At 35.1% G+C, this 20,968-nt stretch overlaps 1 protein-coding gene across 1 annotated transcript in view; it reads left to right on the top strand.

Moving 5' to 3' along the window:
• The window catches only part of LOC123549335 (short transient receptor potential channel 7-like), a 41,284-nt gene that overhangs the window by 1,499 nt on the left and 18,817 nt on the right, over positions 1-20,968 (top strand). Inside the window, exons 2-7 of the mRNA XM_045337347.2 lie at positions 6,618-7,109; positions 9,992-10,165; positions 11,077-11,247; positions 14,448-14,577; positions 16,591-16,731; positions 20,629-20,768. Of these exons, the coding sequence (XP_045193282.2) occupies positions 6,618-7,109; positions 9,992-10,165; positions 11,077-11,247; positions 14,448-14,577; positions 16,591-16,731; positions 20,629-20,768 (1,248 nt within the window). The remainder of the gene's footprint in view (positions 1-6,617; positions 7,110-9,991; positions 10,166-11,076; positions 11,248-14,447; positions 14,578-16,590; positions 16,732-20,628; positions 20,769-20,968) is intronic.

Here is a 20,968-nt window from a genome sequence, read left to right as displayed (position 1 = left end):
ACGTAAATGCGCATATAGCTTTCCGTTAAGACCGGAGAATACCGACAACGCATACGAAAATTACGTAACTTGCCGATTGTTATTGCGGGTCCACTACCTTAACCCATATCAAACTAAGAATCACACATACAAACGATAACAAAGAAACGTAGAGTCATTTGGGCTTTGCTTGGCCAAGTGGTTTAAATCAATGCTTTCTCACCACTGATATCTATGTTCGCCGGGAATGAACAATTTAAAGCGTGAATTTTATACAGGCTGAAAATATCACTGAGCGTATTAGGTATTCTTCAACCATTAAAATTGAATTAAGTATCAGTACGGTTTTAAACACATAAAATGCAGAACTAATTACTGAAAGTGGTGTTTGCAATAATTACTGTTGCTGGGTAAAAAAATGCCACTGTTGAAACAAAAAGTCTAAAATCGATAGAAAACCGCAAACAGACAATAGCTGTTTGTTCTTATAATAGTACAATGTACATATTTTACATGATGGTTACAAACTATTGATTTTATTCCAGATAATGTTTCATACATTGAAAGCAACTTTTAAATTAATTACATGTATATACATTTTGTGGAAAAGCAGTTGCCTGCAATATATAAGGGTTCACCTAGTTCGATTTCGAAACCTATTATTTTACCTTATTTGGAAATATAATTTGTTTGCATTTTGTTCGTCTTTGCTTTGCCACATGTAGAAGGAGGGATTACACACATATATATATATATAGTATTATAAAGATATTTTTGCCGAAATGCTCACTTCTTTAAGATATTTTATGTATGATCTACATAATCTTTTAATTGTCAAGCAGAGGTCATGTAAAGTTACATAGTATGAATTTCTTATGCACGTGGTGTTTAATGCAGCGGACTCGGAACGGAAGGACAGTCGCCATTTTCCGTTCAACCACGTATTCTTCGTATGCAGTTTAGACATTCTCTAGTTATGAAAAAAAAAACACAACAATTTTCTGCTAAATCCCCTGAGATACAAACCTGGGAAGCAATTAATTTACATCTAACTATTGATCAATCAATTTTTCACTGAGATTTCATATCGTTATATTTGATTTGTTCCACAGAACAATTAGGTAAATTGATAGATTTGATTTTTGGAGAGATTTGTTTTAGTCATTGACCTTTACAGTGGGAGGTATGAACTCGTGTAGTTTTTATTTTCATTTTTCATATAGAAGTGTTGAAAAACTGTTCAATTGTTATAAAACTGAAGTATAAATGGTCATTTCCTATTTCATAATACAAAACTATACTCAAATCAAGACAACAATTCTAAGGGAGCAAAATACTATGCGAGGAAATTGATATATTATACTTTATTTATGACGGTTAAGCTCACACAAAAATGTTAGAAGACATCCATTTTATGTTAACTTAATTAAAAAGCACTTTGCGACAGTGCGGATTTCATCTTTAGTTACTTTTTTTGTAAAACTAAAAGTAAAAAGTTAAATCAGTAGTCAGCTGTTTATTAGATGTGCTCATTTCCGTCACGACCTCTCTATAAAATAGACCATGGACATACAGCTTCCAGAATATAATAGTGACCTAAATCCCTGGAGGGGAGGGGGAGTAGGGTGCTGACCTATAATCTCTCGCCCATCACCTCTTTAGGTTGGAAACGCTGCTTTTGATGAAGTGTACTTTCATGCGAGAGAGAGAGCTAGTCAGCAATCGTACGGAATTTCGGTGGTTCTCCACAGATGTCCGTCCTGGCTGAGGGATGTTTCGGGTCTTTCCCCAGAAATAAATGTTAAAAAATCGCAAAACATCAAGTTATACTGGTGTTAGAAATAAGAAGAACAAACATATCAATAGAATCAATTGTTTAATAAAGTCAAATCACGTTTGTATTGAAAAAATGGGAAAACATATGAATCTGAGATACTGAACAAAAATCTTTGGGTCACTGTAAATCCACGGCCCAAGTTTTCTTTAATTTCTTTCTTATTACTAGTATGTGAAACCGAAATGTAATTTCATGAATATGTACTCATGATTTTATCAAATGCACCTTGTAAGTCACAATTCTTGTCAGAAAGGTTTGCATGATATTATTGCTATTCATGCCAAGTAAGACTTTAAGAAACATATCTTATCTTATCTTATCTTATTTGGTCTACGTTGCTTGAGCGTTTTCATTGAAAATTAAAGCTAGTATATTTTAGATACTGAATGAGTAATTATTTACAATATCAACCATTTATTTCAAAACACTTAGCTCAGTAGGTAGAGCGTTGGTCTGCGGATCGCGGGGTCGTGAATTCGATCCTCGGGCGGGGCGTATGTTCTCCGTGACTATTTGATAAACGCCACTGTGTCTGAAATCATTAGTCCTCCATCTCTCTGATTCATGAGGGGAAGTTGGCAGGTTTGTACTGGTACAGAATCCAGGAACACTGGTTAGGTTAACTGCCCGCCGTTACATGAATGAAATACCGTTGAAAAACGGCGTTAAACCCAAAACAAACAAACAAACAAACAAATTTCAAAACACAAAAAGGGAGAAATACGGAGTACAATAATGACTCTAATCAGCAGTATACAACCGGTATTTAGACAATGTGATGTGAGCGAATATGATATTTTGTAATACTAAATTGCCACAGAAACTGGCCCAAAAATCAATATTCGCTACCGTTTCATATAAAGCTAGCAGAAAACGTTTTTCTGAAGATAAATCTAGAAAATGATTGTCATCAATAATTTCATTCTGTTACCAGGTAACCAGTTATTATTGTACGACTTCGTCAGCATTTGAGTTCCTGGTTTCAATACTCGTATTTCATAGAGTGAACTTTTCCCCGCAGCACTTCGTCTTAAATTTCTCATTGATACTCTTCAATTAGAAACTTTATAGCATTCTAATAAATACTGCGCATTAATTGATTTGTCTCACATAAATTAGGACATGTTTTATTTTGATCTCTTCGTACTGTATATTTCATTTATTATAAAATAATAATTCAAGTATAAACTAACATATTACATTTTCATTTTATGTTTAGCAAATTCCGACAAGGAAGTGCTATTTTATCTACCATGTCAGTAACATGTTTTTTTCCGTATATTGCGGTTCTGTTTTCAAAGATCTGGATAGAGAATCCATAGAGAATGGATGTTTTGCTCTTAGCAGGTTTAATTGGTTGCAGGATAAATAGAATATTAGGTAACTGTCTCTCTGAACTTAAGTTTACACAGCAAGTCGGAGAACGATTGATCCACAGTCACGGGATGGATGAACTTTTTGAAGACGAGCGGGATAAACTTAAGTTCAGAAAGATAGTAACCTAATATTCTATTTATCCTGCAACCAATTAAACCTCCGAAGAGCAAAACATTTTATAAACATTGCTTTTTGGTACAAATAAATTCCATTTGAGCCGCACCATGCGTAAACCAGCATAGTGCATTTGCGACTAGCATGGATCCAGACCAGCCTGCGCATACGCGCAGTCTGGTCAGGATCCATGCTGTTCGCTAACGGTTTCTCTAATTTCAATAGGCTTTGAAAGCGAACAGCATGGATCCTGACCAGACTGCGCGGATGCGCAGGCTTGTCTGGATCCATGCTGGTCGCAAATGCACTATGTTGGTTTTCTCACGGTGCGGCTAATTTGCATTTTACTGTCCGTCCATGTATCATCAGAATTGTAAATTCCTCCGCCCATTGCTCGTTTCAGTTAAGCATGATTTCTTTCATATTACAATCAAAACACTTATCTTTGCCTTATAGTCTGACTTCTGTGTAATATAAATTGTACGTGCAAACCGGGCATTTATAATACAAAACAAGAAATGGCGTTTCGACTTAAACAAAGCACAGCCGAAAACGACTCTTAAATTGAAAACAAATTCTCGCAATCTCTACTTTAATCTTCTACATTTCCGGCAAGAAAATGAGAATTCAGTGAAAACACTTCCACAACAAATGCTTTAGGTCCAATGATTTTAGCGAAATAAAGAGGTAGTGGTAGAATAACAAAAACTTATATATAATTCAAAAGTCACCAAGAATGGTAGTCTAGTCTCCTTTGGAATGTTAAGACATATTCAAAAACTTGATGCCTACATTATTTTTTTCCTATGTAAAATTCTGACCCGTGTTTTCTTTTAAAAATCTTTAGTATTGAAGGAAGAGCAAAAGCATTATTTTAGTCCGGCTTGGGCAGACACCTGGGTAGAAATACTGGCCTATTGGAGTTGACTTCCTCGCATGAAAGAATGCTTCATCCATAGAGGAGTTTTGATCCTACAGTGTTGAATCAAGAAATTTCTCAGGAAATGTAAAAGCCCTAAATAGCCTATAAAACCCATTGATAGGAACCGTACTTTTGGAAAAAGGGTCACAAATAACAGTTTGAAAGTACTTAACGTACTTGCAGACATCATTATATCAGTAACATGTTTTATTATATCTGATATTTTGTCTTACGTCACTACCAGTTAAAGCAAACTCTTTAACATGGGAGCGTTTATAACGTACATCCAATTCTAATAAGCCTTTCTCTGTTAAAACACTCTTACGCTAGAATGACGTCACGTTAACGTGCGGTGACGTCAATGATTTTTTTTTGCGACCAAGAAAGAGCGCGTCTATATTTTATCTGCTGTTTTAGATAAAGGGCATATTAGAATCGACATGATTTATACCAAAACCGTATTTTAATAGTATTTATACACTCGGGCGGTAATACGCTGCGCCCTCGTGAAAATATTACGCCCGACGTATAACCGCCAATCGTGCATAAGTAAGTGTTAATACACTCTTTTGCTATAAAGTATTTCTTAAATAAATGCACTTTTACTTTGAGCAAAAGTGAAGCAACATTTTCATTTTTGTCGTGTTCGGCGACCTGTGAAGTTTCCACTTTTTCAAAATATTTTAATGTAAGTTAAAATACATATACATAACACATAAGCGTGAAGGAATTATTTTTGATACTGTCTGTTTGGTTATACTGTTTTCGTTGGTTTTTGGACTGATTCTGAATTGGTATGAAACAGAAAGCTGGGCCACACTTTGACTCGTCTCTTTTTCGTTAAAATACAAAGTTTCACTGCTTTTGTGTTGTTCATTTGTACTAGGATTTTTAATAGGGCCGATTTATTTCTAGTATCGACAAAACACTGTAAAATAATTGCAGTTGTTAATAGCTTACTGCTGATAAATTTAATATCAATAATATAGCCGGAAATTCCACGTTTTCGCTGCATAACCTACAGTTTTGATAAAAGTCGAATGCATACTGTAGTCATTAATCTTAAAGGTGGTTGATCAGATTTCGATCAAGTAATGTATTTTGTCGGAAACTTTTATTAACATATCATATACACATGTTTTGTGTTTACAAAGTGCTTAAAACGTGTTAGATTTTTATTGGTTGCGGGTTTATCCCGCTACCAAAATTAAGTGTATTTCTGGCAATCATGTAGCATTTTTATTTGATTCCAAATCACATCCAAAGAATGTTCATGTGCTACATAAAGTAGTCCCATTCATGAAGAATGCGGATGAATTATCAATGATTAAGCAGTTCTTATTCATCCTCTATCCATTCACACTGGCCATTTAGATTGGCCATTTAGATTATATAAGACCTGTCAATGATTAGGTATTCCAGCCCATGGTTACATCACTGACTTCCAGCTGTTCATGTAAGGTCAGGCAGAGTTTATCTTTGATATGAGGCACATTAGTATTTGTTTCTTATACATGTATATTTAGAGATTGGCATTTAAAATGAAAATAAATCTAGCAAAACCCCGCAACCACCAGACATCTCAAGGCTTTGATTAAAAATATCTTTAACATTTGATTATTCGTGGGGCCGAACCAAGGTAGAGTTATTTCAGCATAAGTATTAAATTCAATAAGCATACCTTTTCTAGGGAATAATATGAATATCAGAACTTCTGTATTTGCTTCTTAGTAACATCCTTAACTTTTTGCTGGATATATTTCTTTGCCATTCCTCACCACAAATCCATTCGGCGGGGGATACCAATTTATCGAATTTGCTTGTTCTTATATTGAAATGAGCTTGTTCTAAAAAAGACGAAAAATAAACGTCTTTATCACGTGTTTGACGTCACGGGAGTGTAATAAAGCCATTAAATAAAAATGGTAATACACTAGTGTAATAAAAATTTGATGTCGACGTCGTTTATAGTATAGGAAACGTTGGTCAAATTGACTTGTTTATATAGTAAAAGAAAGTAGAATGTTCGATGTTTCTACAGGAAAGGCTTACATGTGATAAAAGAAATATTACATTTGTGACTTTCCACTTTGAATTTATTAAACTCGTTGAATAAAATTAATAAAATGCTCGACAGAGCCTCGCATTTTATTATTTTATTCAACTCGTTTAATAAATTCAATATGAAAAGACACTCGTGTAATACCGTCTATTTAAACGAAATAAGTGAATACAATAAATTTCATCGATTCTTAACCTGAAACGATCTGTCCAGAAGACGTATACAAATAAATTCAAACAAGGCAAGAGATTTCCCTCATTTAGCAATCAAAACATGCGCTCAATTCTATGAAATGTTATGTTATGTAATATATGTTTTCTCCGTAGGTTGTAGAAGTACTGTTGGAGAAATCTAGCAGTCGGCATATTTACGAGGCAGTCCTGCAAGCCATCAGCGCTGGACATGTTCAAATTGCAGAAAATATACTCAAACATAAACGTTACCTTGAGATCTGGAAAGAACGAAAGAAGTTCGGCGATGACGACCACTTCTTCAAAACACAATATGAGGAATCTCAGTTCTCCCCAGATATCACTCCGCTTATATTGGCGTCACAAAAGAATCAGTACGAGATTGTTCAGCTACTACTTCTACGAGGAGATCGGATTCAGAAACCGCATAAATTTGGCTGTTTGTGTCAAGAATGCGTTAATAAAATGAAATTTGACCAGTTAAGATCGGCAAAGTACCGTCTGAATGCATACCGGGGTATGTCAAGTGAAGCGTATATATCCTTGTCTAGCAAAGACCCGGTACTGACGTCATTCCAGCTGTCACATGAACTGAAGAATCTCTCCAGAAATGAGAAATACTTTAAGGTACATGTTTTTCACATTGTTTTGTCTGACAAAGATATTATTTCAATTTTCTGTATTAATACACCAGTTTAGCGCATTGTTTTGAAAGATGCATTTAGCGCACGGGGTTTTATTAAATAAATTTAACGTATAGGGCTTTATGCAATGTGTGCGTTGGGTTTACTAAAATGGCATAAAGGTGACCAGTGATTTTAATCTCTTTTGTTTTGCAGATAACATCGCATGACCAAAAAAGAAAAAAACAACACACACAAAAAAAAAAAAAAAAAAAAAAAAAAAAAAACCCCCCCCCATACCCCACAAAAAAAACCCATGAAAACATTGACTGAAAATGATCAAGTCGACCGTGTCCAAAAAACACCTCTTGAAAGTGATGTACGATTTCTTTTGTACAGTTGTAACTACTCAAGTGCAGAAGAGTATCAGTGCCAGGTGGTTATAAATATTGATATACAACCATATATATATGGACGTTTATGTACAGGGCCTGGTCAAGATCAGATACCTTGTATAGCCTGAAGAGGGTCGTAGTTGGTAACGATAAGTTTTTACATTGACAGAATATCACTATTTCTAACATGATTAAATCTGGAAGGTTTTCAACCAGGTTCAAACCCTGACATAGCCATGCTGTGCATGGACGTGTGTTCATAGGACTTTGCGACCGTTTGAGTCCAAGATCGGGTACTTTGTGGTTCCCTTAAGGTGTTGAAAGCTACTAAGTAATAGAAGGTGAACTTAAAATGTTTGACCAAATCTTGAATTTGAGCACCTACGACCAGAAGATGATAGGGTTATTATAATAGTAACTTGATCTGGGATGCTGTATTCAACTCGAGTGGATTTTGCCAGTTCAGATCACACGAGGAGCAGAAGCGATGAGTATGACTCGACCTTGCAAAATCCACTCGAGCCGAATAAAATCCCAGAACAGAAGCTACTAATGACACTTTTATTATATAACTCCATCTTTTTGTTTGTTATTTTCTTATCGAACGAAATCTTCAATGATTATCGATGTTAAGATAGAAAATAGAAGTTTTATGTGCGCTCCTGTGTCAGGTTATGCATATTAAAAGAAAGTAGTCCGGCAACATACAATACTTACATTAAATATTGTTTTTGCCTGTCTTAAATACAAGCTGTATTTTTGACAGAATTTTATATAGGTATAAATTATGATAAATACCCATACTATAAACGGGGATATAGGTGTATGTCCTGGCTTAAGTTTAAAACAAAGATTATCAATTACCTGGAGAAACTCTGGATGGCAAGGTTGCTCATACAGGGATGTATGATAGAGTAATTTTAAGTATATATAGACTCTTCGTTACGTTTTGATCCTTGTTCGAGTACCTCCTTGATGGATACATACAAGAACCATATATGAACGTAAAGGCAGATTTACCCACTTTGTATCTTTGCTATTTAAGAATCAGTAAAGTATCTTTAAATGTCAGAAGGAGAATTAGTAACTAAAGCTCTTAAATTTATGTTTTTGACATTTGAAAGACAGACGGACGTTCAAATATTGAGGATACGGAGACAATTTCGAGTTACTAAGTCGAAATTGCAAGTCAGTGAGTCGAAATTTCAAGATAGTATTGCAAAATTTCGAGTTAATAAAAACATCCAGTTGGCACTAACATCCTTCTGTTCAGAAATAAAGGCATGAATTTGTTTTGTTTAAAAGTTAGGTTTTTTTTGTTTAAATCTTTTGTCTTCATGTTAATTAAATGTTTGAATAGGTGTTCAAAACGCACGTATAGTTCCGAAACTGCTACAGTGAAAAATAAACACTATCAATACAAAACCCTTCGGAGCAAAATTTATAAAATGTACAGTTAATGTTTTATGCCTTGGCGTCGTAACATTTGAGGAGAAAATAGAGGTTTTTTTTATCTGTGAAAATATTTCTGCATTTTTTTTAACGAAAATATTAAAATACTTTCGAAATATAAGATATATACTTTCACCAATATAGAACATGTGAACATGCTGAAATGCATTACTTTGATATTACTATTGGTTAGGAACAGTAACAATTCATTACTTCAGTTCATTATTTTTTCTGTTTTATTGAGATTTCAAGAAAAAAAACATGTCTCAAAATTCACTTTAATCGTGTTTTGTTTATTCTTACTTTCGGTCGAAAGCAATTTCGCATATCAGAGGTCTGTCATGGTTTCCTAGTTGAACTCAGGATTTTGACGAACCTCTGATGGATGAGAATGGATCAAAAGATACTTTGTTAGAAAATATATTGTTCCGCCAATTCTGAAATACCCAGTGCTTAGTTTTTTCAGTTATGCAACAAGTATCACAGAAATGTTACAGCATAATTCAAGTACTGTCATTATAACATGACCTATCACTGCAGACGGCAACGTTTAGAATCAATTAATACAAAGTCACTTAATGGCGTGACAGTTTCCTATACATATTGTGTCATGAATTGTCTGACAATGCCTCATAAACTTTTAATTACGCGGCTACAGAGTTTGCCTGGCGATTTTCCGCGTGAGTTATACTTTAAACAGAGTGATAGTCCGCTAGAGATTATGAAATTTACGATAGGAAAACAAACTGATTTTAATCAGTTAAAGTGTAATCATAATGCCAACATATTATTTACTTATTGACTGCCAAGCATTCAATTATGGTTTTATTACATGACAACAGAAATAAAGTTTTGATTTCAGACCCTCATGTGTTGAATAAAGAGAGGACATCAGTACAAATTATTGACAAGCGAGTTATGTAAGGAGTCATGTAATAAAATAAAACGTCATTGACTGTGCCACTTGAACTTTATGTTTTGTATAGATACAGAAATATTGTTATAAATTTGCATCCATTCAGTATTGCTTTTATTTTAGCAAGAGTATAGAGAATTGTCAAATCAGTTGAGTGCATACGTGGTCAAGTTACTAGATCGTGTTAGAACGCAGGATGAGCTCGAACTTGTTCTGAACAAAGCTGGTAAACCAAACGAAGAAAAGTACTGTTCCCTAGCCAGACTTCGTCTTGCCTTGCAGTACGGAGAAAAGAAGGTAAACTATCTCTAATTTTCATTCTGTACAGTAGTCACTGTAAGTAATACAACTTCTGTACTTGCCTGTATTGAGATACAATATTTGATTGCATTTTTTATATTGATACCAGATTGCTTTATAATTGACAAATCAATGACCTTTTCATTAATAATCTATCAAGCAAACTTAATCACATATGTATAATGCCTCGATGTTGGTTAATACGTATGTAATCGATTCACTTCTTTAAAGCACACACATTCAATCAATTTGTTACTAATGAATTGACAAAAATATCTAACGTTTTTCGAATACACGAATAAACTTTTAAATAAATATACACTTGAAACTAGGTATTTCGAATTCTAAGGGATCGAGTGTTTTAGTCCGAGATAGCCGAAATTCGACTTAAAATAATATTGTGTGCGCATGTTTTCGGGACGGTATTGGAAAATGTGTTCGAGGTAGCCGGAGTTTTTAGATAAGCGAATTTGAGATGTCGAGTTTCAACTCTATATGTTCAGATAAGAAATATCAGGAATTCTGACACTAAGTAAGGAAATGGCGCGTAAAAATGATAACTTCCCGTAAAAGTGGATTTAAATAGTTCTCCAACTTTTTGTTCTGCATTTCAAACTTAAGTCGTGGTTCACCACTACAATTAAAGGGCTCTAGTTTAGATGACTTTACATTATACTTCTTTGACTGGAAATATTTTTCTTGTATCAAACATAATCCAAACTTTATCTTGATTTTTATTCAGTACCGACAATATTCTTTAAGAAAATTGAAGTTACATACATTAAAAGTGGACCCTGATGAGCACTGCAGGCATTGGAAGTTTCTCAATTTTATATGAAATAAAGAGACCAGCTATTTAGTATTTTCATACCTGTTAACTACTAATATGTTAATGCTTAATATTACAGTTTGTGTCACATCCTAGTTGTCAACAGAGACTGGACAAGAGCTGGTACGAAGGAATTGGCCCTTTTCTAAAAGCTAATATCGTAAAAAGGGTTTTGATTGTGTGTCTTTTCATACTGGCATACCCGTTCCTCAACATTATCTACATTATCACACCGAAAACTAAAATAAAGGTAAGAACTTTTTTTCACATAAAAACTGGTTGTCAATACCGTTGTCTACAATGTATTCTTACTTTCTTTCCATTAGTGTAGAAAATATTCTTAAATCAGTGTTCATGTTTAGTATATTTTGAATAATAAGCTTCTGTCTAATCCATAGAAGTGACGATATGTTCATTCTCTTCATTTGAAATAAGTCAAAACTCCAACGTTGCTAAATCAGTACAAATAGTCGATTTATCATAATAAAAAAAATCATATTAATCAATGTGAAACAATGGCCCAAACAGCTAGTTATAAATTGTGAAATATCATAAAAGGAAAACTTTTCGGCTTGTCAATATTTCATACTCGGGTCGGGTTTAATATCATTTTACAAGTACGTTAATGAATAAAGTGTGAGGTGTGTAAAAAAAATGAGTGAATATACTTAGTTTGCTTTATTTTGTGACATTTTTACAATATGAGACTGTCAGTATAGTCGACGATGAAACAGTCTGTCGACGAGCAAATCAGGGACGATTTATTCATGATCCATGGCCCGTCCACGATCATGTGATGAGCAATAAATTTATGATTCGTGGCTGTACCACTAGTTCGTCAACAACAATTTATTTTTGATACATAGCCCGTCGACGATCATTTTAGGAACGTGTTATTCATGATTCGTGGACGTCGTGATTAATGTTAGTAAGGCAGATAATTTCACATGGCAAGACGTTTCATTCAATCTGCCATGCAGCATAATAAATGTCTTATAAACATGCCTTACTATTGCCTTTTTTGTTTGTTCACCATTGAGCGTTACTGTAGGAATAACGCATGTTTTTTTTCATGTTATAACATCTGTAGAATGCCAAGGTGATTAACAGCACTCTGTCAGTTAACTCACGTTTACTCTCCTGTTAAAACATCCCCACAAAGCGACACGAACGGCAGTTTTATGTAAGAATGTATTACTTTATTTGGCCTGTCACTACAAAAACATGCAATATTTTCCTACTTAAGCATTACCTAAATGGAAACCCATAAAGGGAACACGATAAAGGATATTGAAAAGATTAAGTTGACCGGGAGTGTCGCTAGTGTAGCAATTTGATTCATTTATCCCCCGCCAAAGGCGAAGCGGATATTAGAAATGCTCTCCGTCAGTGCGTGCGTCCGTCCGTGCGTCCGCAACGATCTTTGTCCGGAGCATAACTCCAAAAGTACTGGAGGGATTTTCTTCAAACTTCATACACTGATAGAACACATTTGGAGGAAGTGCAGTGTGCAAGAACAATAACTCTACCTTGCCTATTTTTTTGAGTTATTCCCCTTTATCATATTTTCTTAAAAATTTTTGTCTGGAGCATAACTCCAAAAGTACTGGAGGGATTTTCTTCAAACTTCATACACTGATAGACCACATTAGGAGGAAGTGCAGTGTGCAAGAACAATAACTCTACTTTGCCTATTTTTTGAGTTATTCCCCCTTATTATATTTTCTTAAAACATTTTGTCCGGAGCATAACCCCAAAAGTACTGGAGGGATTTTCTTCAAACTTCATACACTGATAGAACACATTGGGAGGAATTGCAGTGTGCAAGAACAATGACTCTACCTTGCCTATTTTTTGAGTTATTCCCCTTTATAATATTTTCTTTAAAAAATTTTGTCCGGAGCACATCTTCTTCATGCATGGAGGGATTTTGATATATCTTGGCACAAATGTTTACCACCACGAGGCGGAGTGTCATGCGTAAGAACCAGGCCCCTAGGTCTAAGGTCAAGGTCACACTTAGAGGTCAAAGGATACAAGAATTAAAACCTTGTCCGGAGCATTTCTTCTTCATGCATAGAGGGATTTTGATATAACTTGGCACAAATGTTCACCACCACGAGACGGAGTGTCATGCGCAAGATCCAGGTCACTAGGCCTAAGGTCAAGGTCACACTTAGAAGCCAAAGGTCAGATACAAGAATGACTTTGTCCGAAGCATTTCTTCTTCATGCTTGGAGGGATTTTGATGTAACTTGGCACAATTATACACCATCATCAGACGAAGTGTCATGCGCAGTTCCCTTCTTTAGAATTACTTCCCTTTGTTGTTACTTTAAATAGCTTTTATTGTAACTTTTTCATTACTAGTCGTAGAGAAAAATCGAGACCACTTTTCTGTAGTACAACAAGCATGCTAAATCCAATTTTGAGGTGTATTTTGACCAATCTCTACCTGATAAAGATTTTTGTGTGGACTTGCATTTTTTTTTTAAAGATTACCTTCCCTTAGTTGTTACTATAAATAACTTATATTGTAACATTTTTATAATTGACCCTAGGGAAAAAACAAGACCACTTTTCTGTGGTACAACATAGATGTTACTTTCCAATTTTAATACTTTCAGACACTAACTTGCCAGGAACTTTAGCCTTCAATTATAATATGTCCGGCGGGGGCATTAGCCATGTGTAACATGGCTCTTGTTTAGAAATTAATACTATACACACCGTGTGCATTGTATGGTGTATCACTGTGGTCAAGTCGAAGAAAGAGTCGAGGACCTTCATTTGGAGCTTATATTCGAGGGATGGTCATTAGTTTCGAGGAAAATATATGGATATAGGCTATAATATGGAAACAAACTGAACGATTTTCACATGTGTTATAAAGCAAAATTAATCAACATTTTCAAATATAGAATTTAAGTGTAATTTGTGTAATTACACATCGGATTCAGCTTTATACGTACGGCTGTGACTAAATACAGAGTTGGTGCGCCCGTGACATATTACAGACTCCGGTATATACCGGATTAACTAAATTTTAACAAAAATACCTTAAATGTATATATTTTGTAACCATGGTGATTTTAACCCTAACCTTCAGTCAGTATATTATGCACATTATACACTAAATGCGTGCGGACATGCAAAAAATGAGTATTTTTGCCGTGCGTTCCATTTGATAATAATTCCGCGCATGCGCAGAACGGCTGCACCAACTCTGCAATGAGAAACATTCTATGCGTACACATTCCACCATCTTGATCTAGAGGGCTTTGCCCATCCCTCGTGCTTAAGTTGCTTTAACATTTTATTTCCCGTTCTTTGCTTATCCACTATTTCTAATTAAGGCGAAGTGTTATCATCAAAAGAGACCAAGAATGTCAGGAAAAAGTTCAAATGGTGTAAACTGCACAGTGTGCATCTAAACTTATATTTGTACAGGTTTTAAAAGTGCTACAGTTTCCATGGATAAAGTTCACAGTACACTCAGCGTCTTTCGTTGCCTTCCTTCTGATGATCGTGATATCAACAAGCGAAGACACCTATATTCTTAGAAAAAACAGCACGCTTAGTAAGTACTATTTATTTAACATGCCTTTATTATCAATGTTTCACGGACACGAAAGGAGGTTATGTAGCATTTTACGGTATTTTGGGCTAGTATAAGAAACTTTACAAGTTTTAAAGCTTCTTTCAACCATTATGTGTTTTAGATTCTACTAAACAAAACACTTACATGCTATTTTCAAGCGAACGAGATTGTCCTTTACGTCCATTAACCCTGGTCTTCGAAATGATTTGAAGCCATTATAAAAAAAAGAATGACAAATTCTAAAACAAACAGTCATTTTGAAACATTAAAGGTTTTTAATAACACTTTGTAAAATCTGTAAGCAATGTTGTGTATTAACTTACTATATGATTCATTTTAGATATTTTGATAAAGTATATGAACATTCTGGGAAAAGAATCTGGCAATACCTAGCCTTATGTTTAACAAAACAGTTTCAACCTCAGATGAGTTTGATAGATATACTTGATTCATTACTTATATTTAAGTTGCATGTTTAAAATTTAATATCAAAATAGTGACTGTTTTCAAATGGCTGTTAAGTATTGATGGTAAGTCTCAGCTTGAATTTAATCTTAAAGTTCTAGTAAATTACTGTCAAACTTTCAGTCTCAGCTAAGACCGAAAAATGTTGTGTGAACTTGGAGCCTGGATAGATTAAAAAGAGGAATGGTTACAATGTTCCTACAGTCAGCACATTATATCTTTTTCTGCTTTATATACCACTTTGCTGTTGTGGTCACTTGACGTTAATTTTCCGTCCGTCTGTCCGTCATTCCGTCGTTAGTTCGTTCGTCCGTTTCAATTGTTATCAGAAGACATTACGTCTGAAACCATTTGTTGGAAACTATAGAAATTACACCCGGATCTTCGTCCGAATGTGCTCAGATAGTTCCGCTTCGTTGAACGCATAGGCAGCAAGAGCTTAATATTCTTCTAACGAAAACCTTTGGTTAGATTTTTAAATAGTTTCAAAGAAATGTTTCTTTGCTGGCCCACTACTAATGTTTCTTTTTTTTTCAGTTTATTACGATGAGACCAGAGGACTTTTTTAACCGTTTCTGTATATATACATAGTGGGTACTTTAAAAATCTTGTTGTCAGAAACTGCTGGCCCGATTTTTAAACTATTTCGCACAAATGCTCAGAGGTTGACCCTCTATCTATCCAGATTGTTCAAATTATTCATGGACGGCCGATCTCAGATAGGAAAAAGATACATTGTGTGACCGTATACCAATACATGTAGTATTTATAATAGTTTACTATCAATTTCCTTTTGGATTAATTTCTACAAAAGTTGTTAAAAGCCATCTTGCTTTGAAAAGCATGGCTATCAGGATTTGAAACATGATCCTATGTGGCCATGTGAAGTTTTTGAAGTTATCTCCTTATTATTAAACAACATTTATGTTTGATTTGGGAATGTAATTTGAATTTCCATAGGAAGTTATGTGCCCTGCTAGTCGCAGATTTGTTTTTATATTGCTGAGGAAGAGATTTTATGTTGAGCTTTCTCAATATATACAGACATATGTAATTATTATTAAATCTATATTTATAGTCCTTTCCATTGGTCTAGATGTAGTCACATGATCAATGATGAAAAGTCGTACTGACTCAAAGGCGGAGCCAAAATCACGTATTGACCCAGCTGTGACGTCATCATGGTTTGACGTCAAAATAATGCGACGTCGTACACAATTTAGTTACTAAGAAAAATGACCAAAGGCTGCAGATATTTGTATCTAATTTTTACACTTATAGGTAGGCTGGATTAAATAATAAAACAATTGTTGCCTTTTAGGTTCGGTCGATATGTGCTTTTAGCGACCTCACTTAAAGGCAAACATTTTTATATTACTGCATTTAACATTTTGCTTTTCTTTCATATTAACTTCTGTTTTCTAGGTGAAGAAGAAAATGAACTTTTATGAGCTATTCCTGTAGAATCTCTTTCCTTGATTTCAAATTCAAGAATAAAGAGTGCATGTATTTACTGCTTCCTTTCAGGTTCCGATTATCCAAGGCTGTTTGAAAAGTATCAACAATTAAAAAACTCATCTCCGGAAAAATACTCGTATGGAAATGACTTGCCTATTAGACAGATGGTACCCACCACGACTCAGTTATTGATTTCAATCTGGGTTATTGGTAAGTGAACGCCACCATGGTAACCGTCATAGAATATAAAATCTGACTGTAATATTGTAATATCAAGAAGTATACACGCGGGGGTTGGCAAACAAGCATCTCCAAATGCATCATTTGTGAAAGCTGCATGATTCCTGGCATGCATTGAAGTTATCAAACTTTGTATTACCAATATCAAATTTTTAAAGTTGACATTTTCAGTAGTTAAATAATATTGCATTCAGCTCACCAGAACATAATTTGCTCAAGGTGATCTATTGTGATCGTTCAAAGGCCGTCGTCCTTCCGTCAGTTGGACCGTCCGGCAGTCAACATTTTCTTGATCGACCTCTGCTATAAAATCATTAGTTGGAAATGATGAAATTTGTCAAGGGTATTTCATAAGTGGTCCAACTGTAAACTTAATCAAAGGGTTACGCTTGGTTGCATATATGGATCAGGTAGCAAGAGCTAAAATTAATAAATATCTTTCAACGACATCTTAACAGCTGGACTGATTTACCTCTGCCAACATTGTTTAGTTTATTCCACTTTTTCACATGGCTGCCATAGGGGCGTGGTCGTTTTCCCCGATATATATAACGCCAACTTTATAAAATTCACCTTGTCAGAAAATGCTGGATTGATTTTACAATAATTTTGCACAAATGATCCTTGGGTGACCTTCTACCAAGATTGTTCGAATTATTCTGATTCGTCAAGAAATATTGTCGCATAATAGCGTGATCACTTTTCTGTGTATGCATATAGCGGAAACTTTAAGAACATTCTTGCCGGCCCAATTTTAAAATAATTTTGTTTCTTGGGTGAATGACTATCATGTGTGTTCAAACAGTGTCTGTTCGTCAGAAAACATGGCCGCCAGAGAACACAGTTTTCCCTACATGAATATTGTGGATACTTTAAAAATCTTCATACCTAGAACTGAATTCCTGATTTTAGAATAATTTTACCGAAATGTTTCTTTAGTAACCCTTTATAAATATAATTCAGATTATATTGATTTATCAAAAACATGGCCATCACAGCCAAAATTGATCAATCTCTTCTAAACTGCAGGTTTGATTTCAAAATAATTTACACAGTTTCTTGGGTGAAACACTTCCAAGAACGTTTAAATTATTTCGATTCGTGAAAAGCAAGGCCACAATGGGGCGTGGTCCCCTATAGGTTTAACGAGAAGAGTTAGATTACACTAATGCTAAACTCGAATATTAACAGTGGAGGTCAAAGATTTGTTTATGCCTCATAAACAGGGACCCGTTTCACGAAGAGTTATAACTTAGGAGCAAGGTGTTTTAGGTAGATTCATTTTAACTATTCAGCTATTTTATAGAATCTTGAGGCGAAGTAAATCAGGTAGATCTTTCATAAAATTGAATCAATGACAACTTTTTAAAATGACAGAAATTATATCCTATGAAATATATTTGCTTTAATAGTCCATACTTAAGAGAGACCTTTGGACTAAACTGATGAATGTTTGTGAAACAGGCCCTGAGTGTTACAACAATTGAAAAACACCTATATAAATATTTGTCAATAGCTAGAGATGGTACCTAAAAATTCAAATTCATCTTTACAGTTTTTCTTAGTGGGAAATGATGGCTACGTGGACCAACTGACTAAATATATTTATGTTTCCCTCCTCTTCATGTAAAAATAGAAATGTTTGATATTTAAGAAATGACCTTCTAAAAATATCTGAAGCAAATTATAGTTTGTTTTTAAGTACCATATTTACACTTTTGACCAATGTTTTATGTTAGCTTTAGTTTATTGGTCAATTCAGTGTCGTTTCCCTTAGATTTTCTTGGGTAGGTACCATCTCTACAATAGCATTTCTGGCCTTAAAATTGCGCTACAGTATGCTTATTATAGAATGGCATAAAATTACTGTTGCATGTGCAAATGTCAGACACAATGCCAATTCTTGAGGTAAATATTGTTTTTCTCGAGGAAAATTATTTCCCCTGGGCGTTGTTACATTGTGTAAAGACCATAAAACATTTTATCGTTTCCTTGTTTATTCATCGCTGTATGGGAGATAGTTTTAACAAAATAAAACAAAGTTCAATAAAAGATATCAATATATAGAAAAAAGAAAACAAATTTGCATTCAAGAAACATATATCTATATGATTGTATAAATCAAACATATTCATCATAAAAACCTTATAAAAATTACAGTCAAAATATTTTAAGCGAACACAAATTCACAGACCAGGCGTACAGGCAAGAGTCTTTAAACACCATTATACGTGTAACAAGTGCACTAACCATTCACAGGAGCAGTCCAATATATCACAACGTGAAAACATGCTTACCAAATAATACAAGTTATATTAGAAGGGAAGCAACCGATGGTGAACTGTAACAATGATGTAAATGTTTGTTTGTTTGTTTTTGGTTTAACGCCGTTTTTCAACAGTATTTCAGTCATGTAACGGCGGGCAGTTAACCTAACCAGTATTCCTGGATTCTGTACCAGTACAAACCTGTCCTCCGCAAGTAACTGCCAACTTCCCCACATGAATCAGAGGTGGAGGACTAATGATTTCAAACACAATGTCGTTTATCAAATAGTCACGGAGAACATACGCCCCGCCCGAGGATTGAACTCGCGACCCCGAGATCCGTAGACTAACACTCTTACCTACTGAGCTAAGCGGGTAAATGAAGATGTAATTTTGTTTTGTTTGTTTTGGGTTTGACGCCGTTTTTCAACAGTATTTCAGTTATGGAACGTGTGTATGTGTGGTGTGTGTGTGTGTGGGGGGGGGGGGGGGGGGGGGCGCAGTTAACCTAATTAGTGTTCCTGGATTCTGTACCAGTACAAACCTGTTCCCCGCAAGCAACTTCCAACTTCCCTATCTGATTCAGATGTGGAGGACGAATGATTTCAGACACAATGTCTTTTATCAATCGTCACGGAGAACATACGCCCCGCCCGGGGATTGAACTCACGACCTCGCAATCCGTAGATCAACGCTCTCCCTACTGAGCTAAGCGGGCGGGCTATTGTAGATCTAATACAGGTATTTTAACATAATGTGATTTCAGTTTAAAAGCTAAAGCCTAGCTACTATTGCCATTTTACCTCGTGTTGAATTCTAGATATGGGAGTGGTTAAGATCACTGATTTTGAATCACTCGCCCTTTGCTTCGGGTGTGGTATTTTTCATGTGCCATCCAGCTGCCTTGCGGAAAGTCGAAGGTTCAACAAGGTGCCTAGTCGTGGCCGAAATGATGCTTGAAGGGGCACCTAGGGTTTTCTTGAAAAGTTTTAAAGGCTACGTATAACTTATAATTGTGTTAAGATGACATTAAAATAGAAAAAGTGGGAAACCACAAGTCGCCCAACATGACATAAACGAAAATGTTGCAGATTCGGTTTCATTGAGCCTGTTCATGGATGGTAGTCGAAATGCAAGCTAACGTTCACTGCCTCTAGCCCCGGGTTGAGCAGAACTCAACATTAAAACATGTTATAAATACCAGAGTATAATTTAGAGGCACCTGCAGATGTATTCTTATGGCGGTGCACATGGAACCTTCAATGATACACAAAATGCAATTCCATGAAAAGCGGCGTATGGTCCCCATTTCAAATAATGGTGTTGCCCTAAGCGAGAAAACAATGGGCAAAACTAAAACTGGAATTTAGAGAGGGGATCTGATATTATGGAGTCTGTATATCACAGAAACTGCCAAAAGACAACATTAAAAAGCGGGCACCATATCCAGGTGAGATTAAAGAATACGCACAGCTGTTAAAGCAGGAGTATTGGCACCACCTAAGCTGAAATGTTCAAGTTGAAAAACTAAACCTAACAAAACTAAAAACAATAAGAAATTAATTAAGGTTTAATGGATGTACATTTTTCATCTTTTCAGGTTTCTTGTACCACGAATGTACACAGATCTACCACGAAGGAGTGAAATCTTACTGTTTGTCGTTATATAATGTAGTAGACTTCCTGATGTTAATAACATACACGTGTTCATTTGGTTTGAAATACCTCGTTATGATTAAGGTACCCTGAATTTGTTACTTCTCTTACCTAGTAATAATCATGTTAAAGTAATAGGATATACAGTTGAAATTCAGTATCTCGAATTCCAAAGGATCGAGCGTTTTGTTTACTTCGAGATATCCGAAATTCGACTTAAACTGATATTTTATGCATGTGTTCTTTTGGACTGGACTTGAAAATGTCTTCGATATATCCGGACT

This window comes from Mercenaria mercenaria, chromosome 6, assembly GCF_021730395.1.
Source record: "Mercenaria mercenaria strain notata chromosome 6, MADL_Memer_1, whole genome shotgun sequence".
Lineage (NCBI taxonomy): Eukaryota > Metazoa > Mollusca > Bivalvia > Venerida > Veneridae > Mercenaria > Mercenaria mercenaria.
Note: the sequence above shows the minus strand (reverse complement) of the source record. Positions and strands in the feature narration are given on the sequence as shown.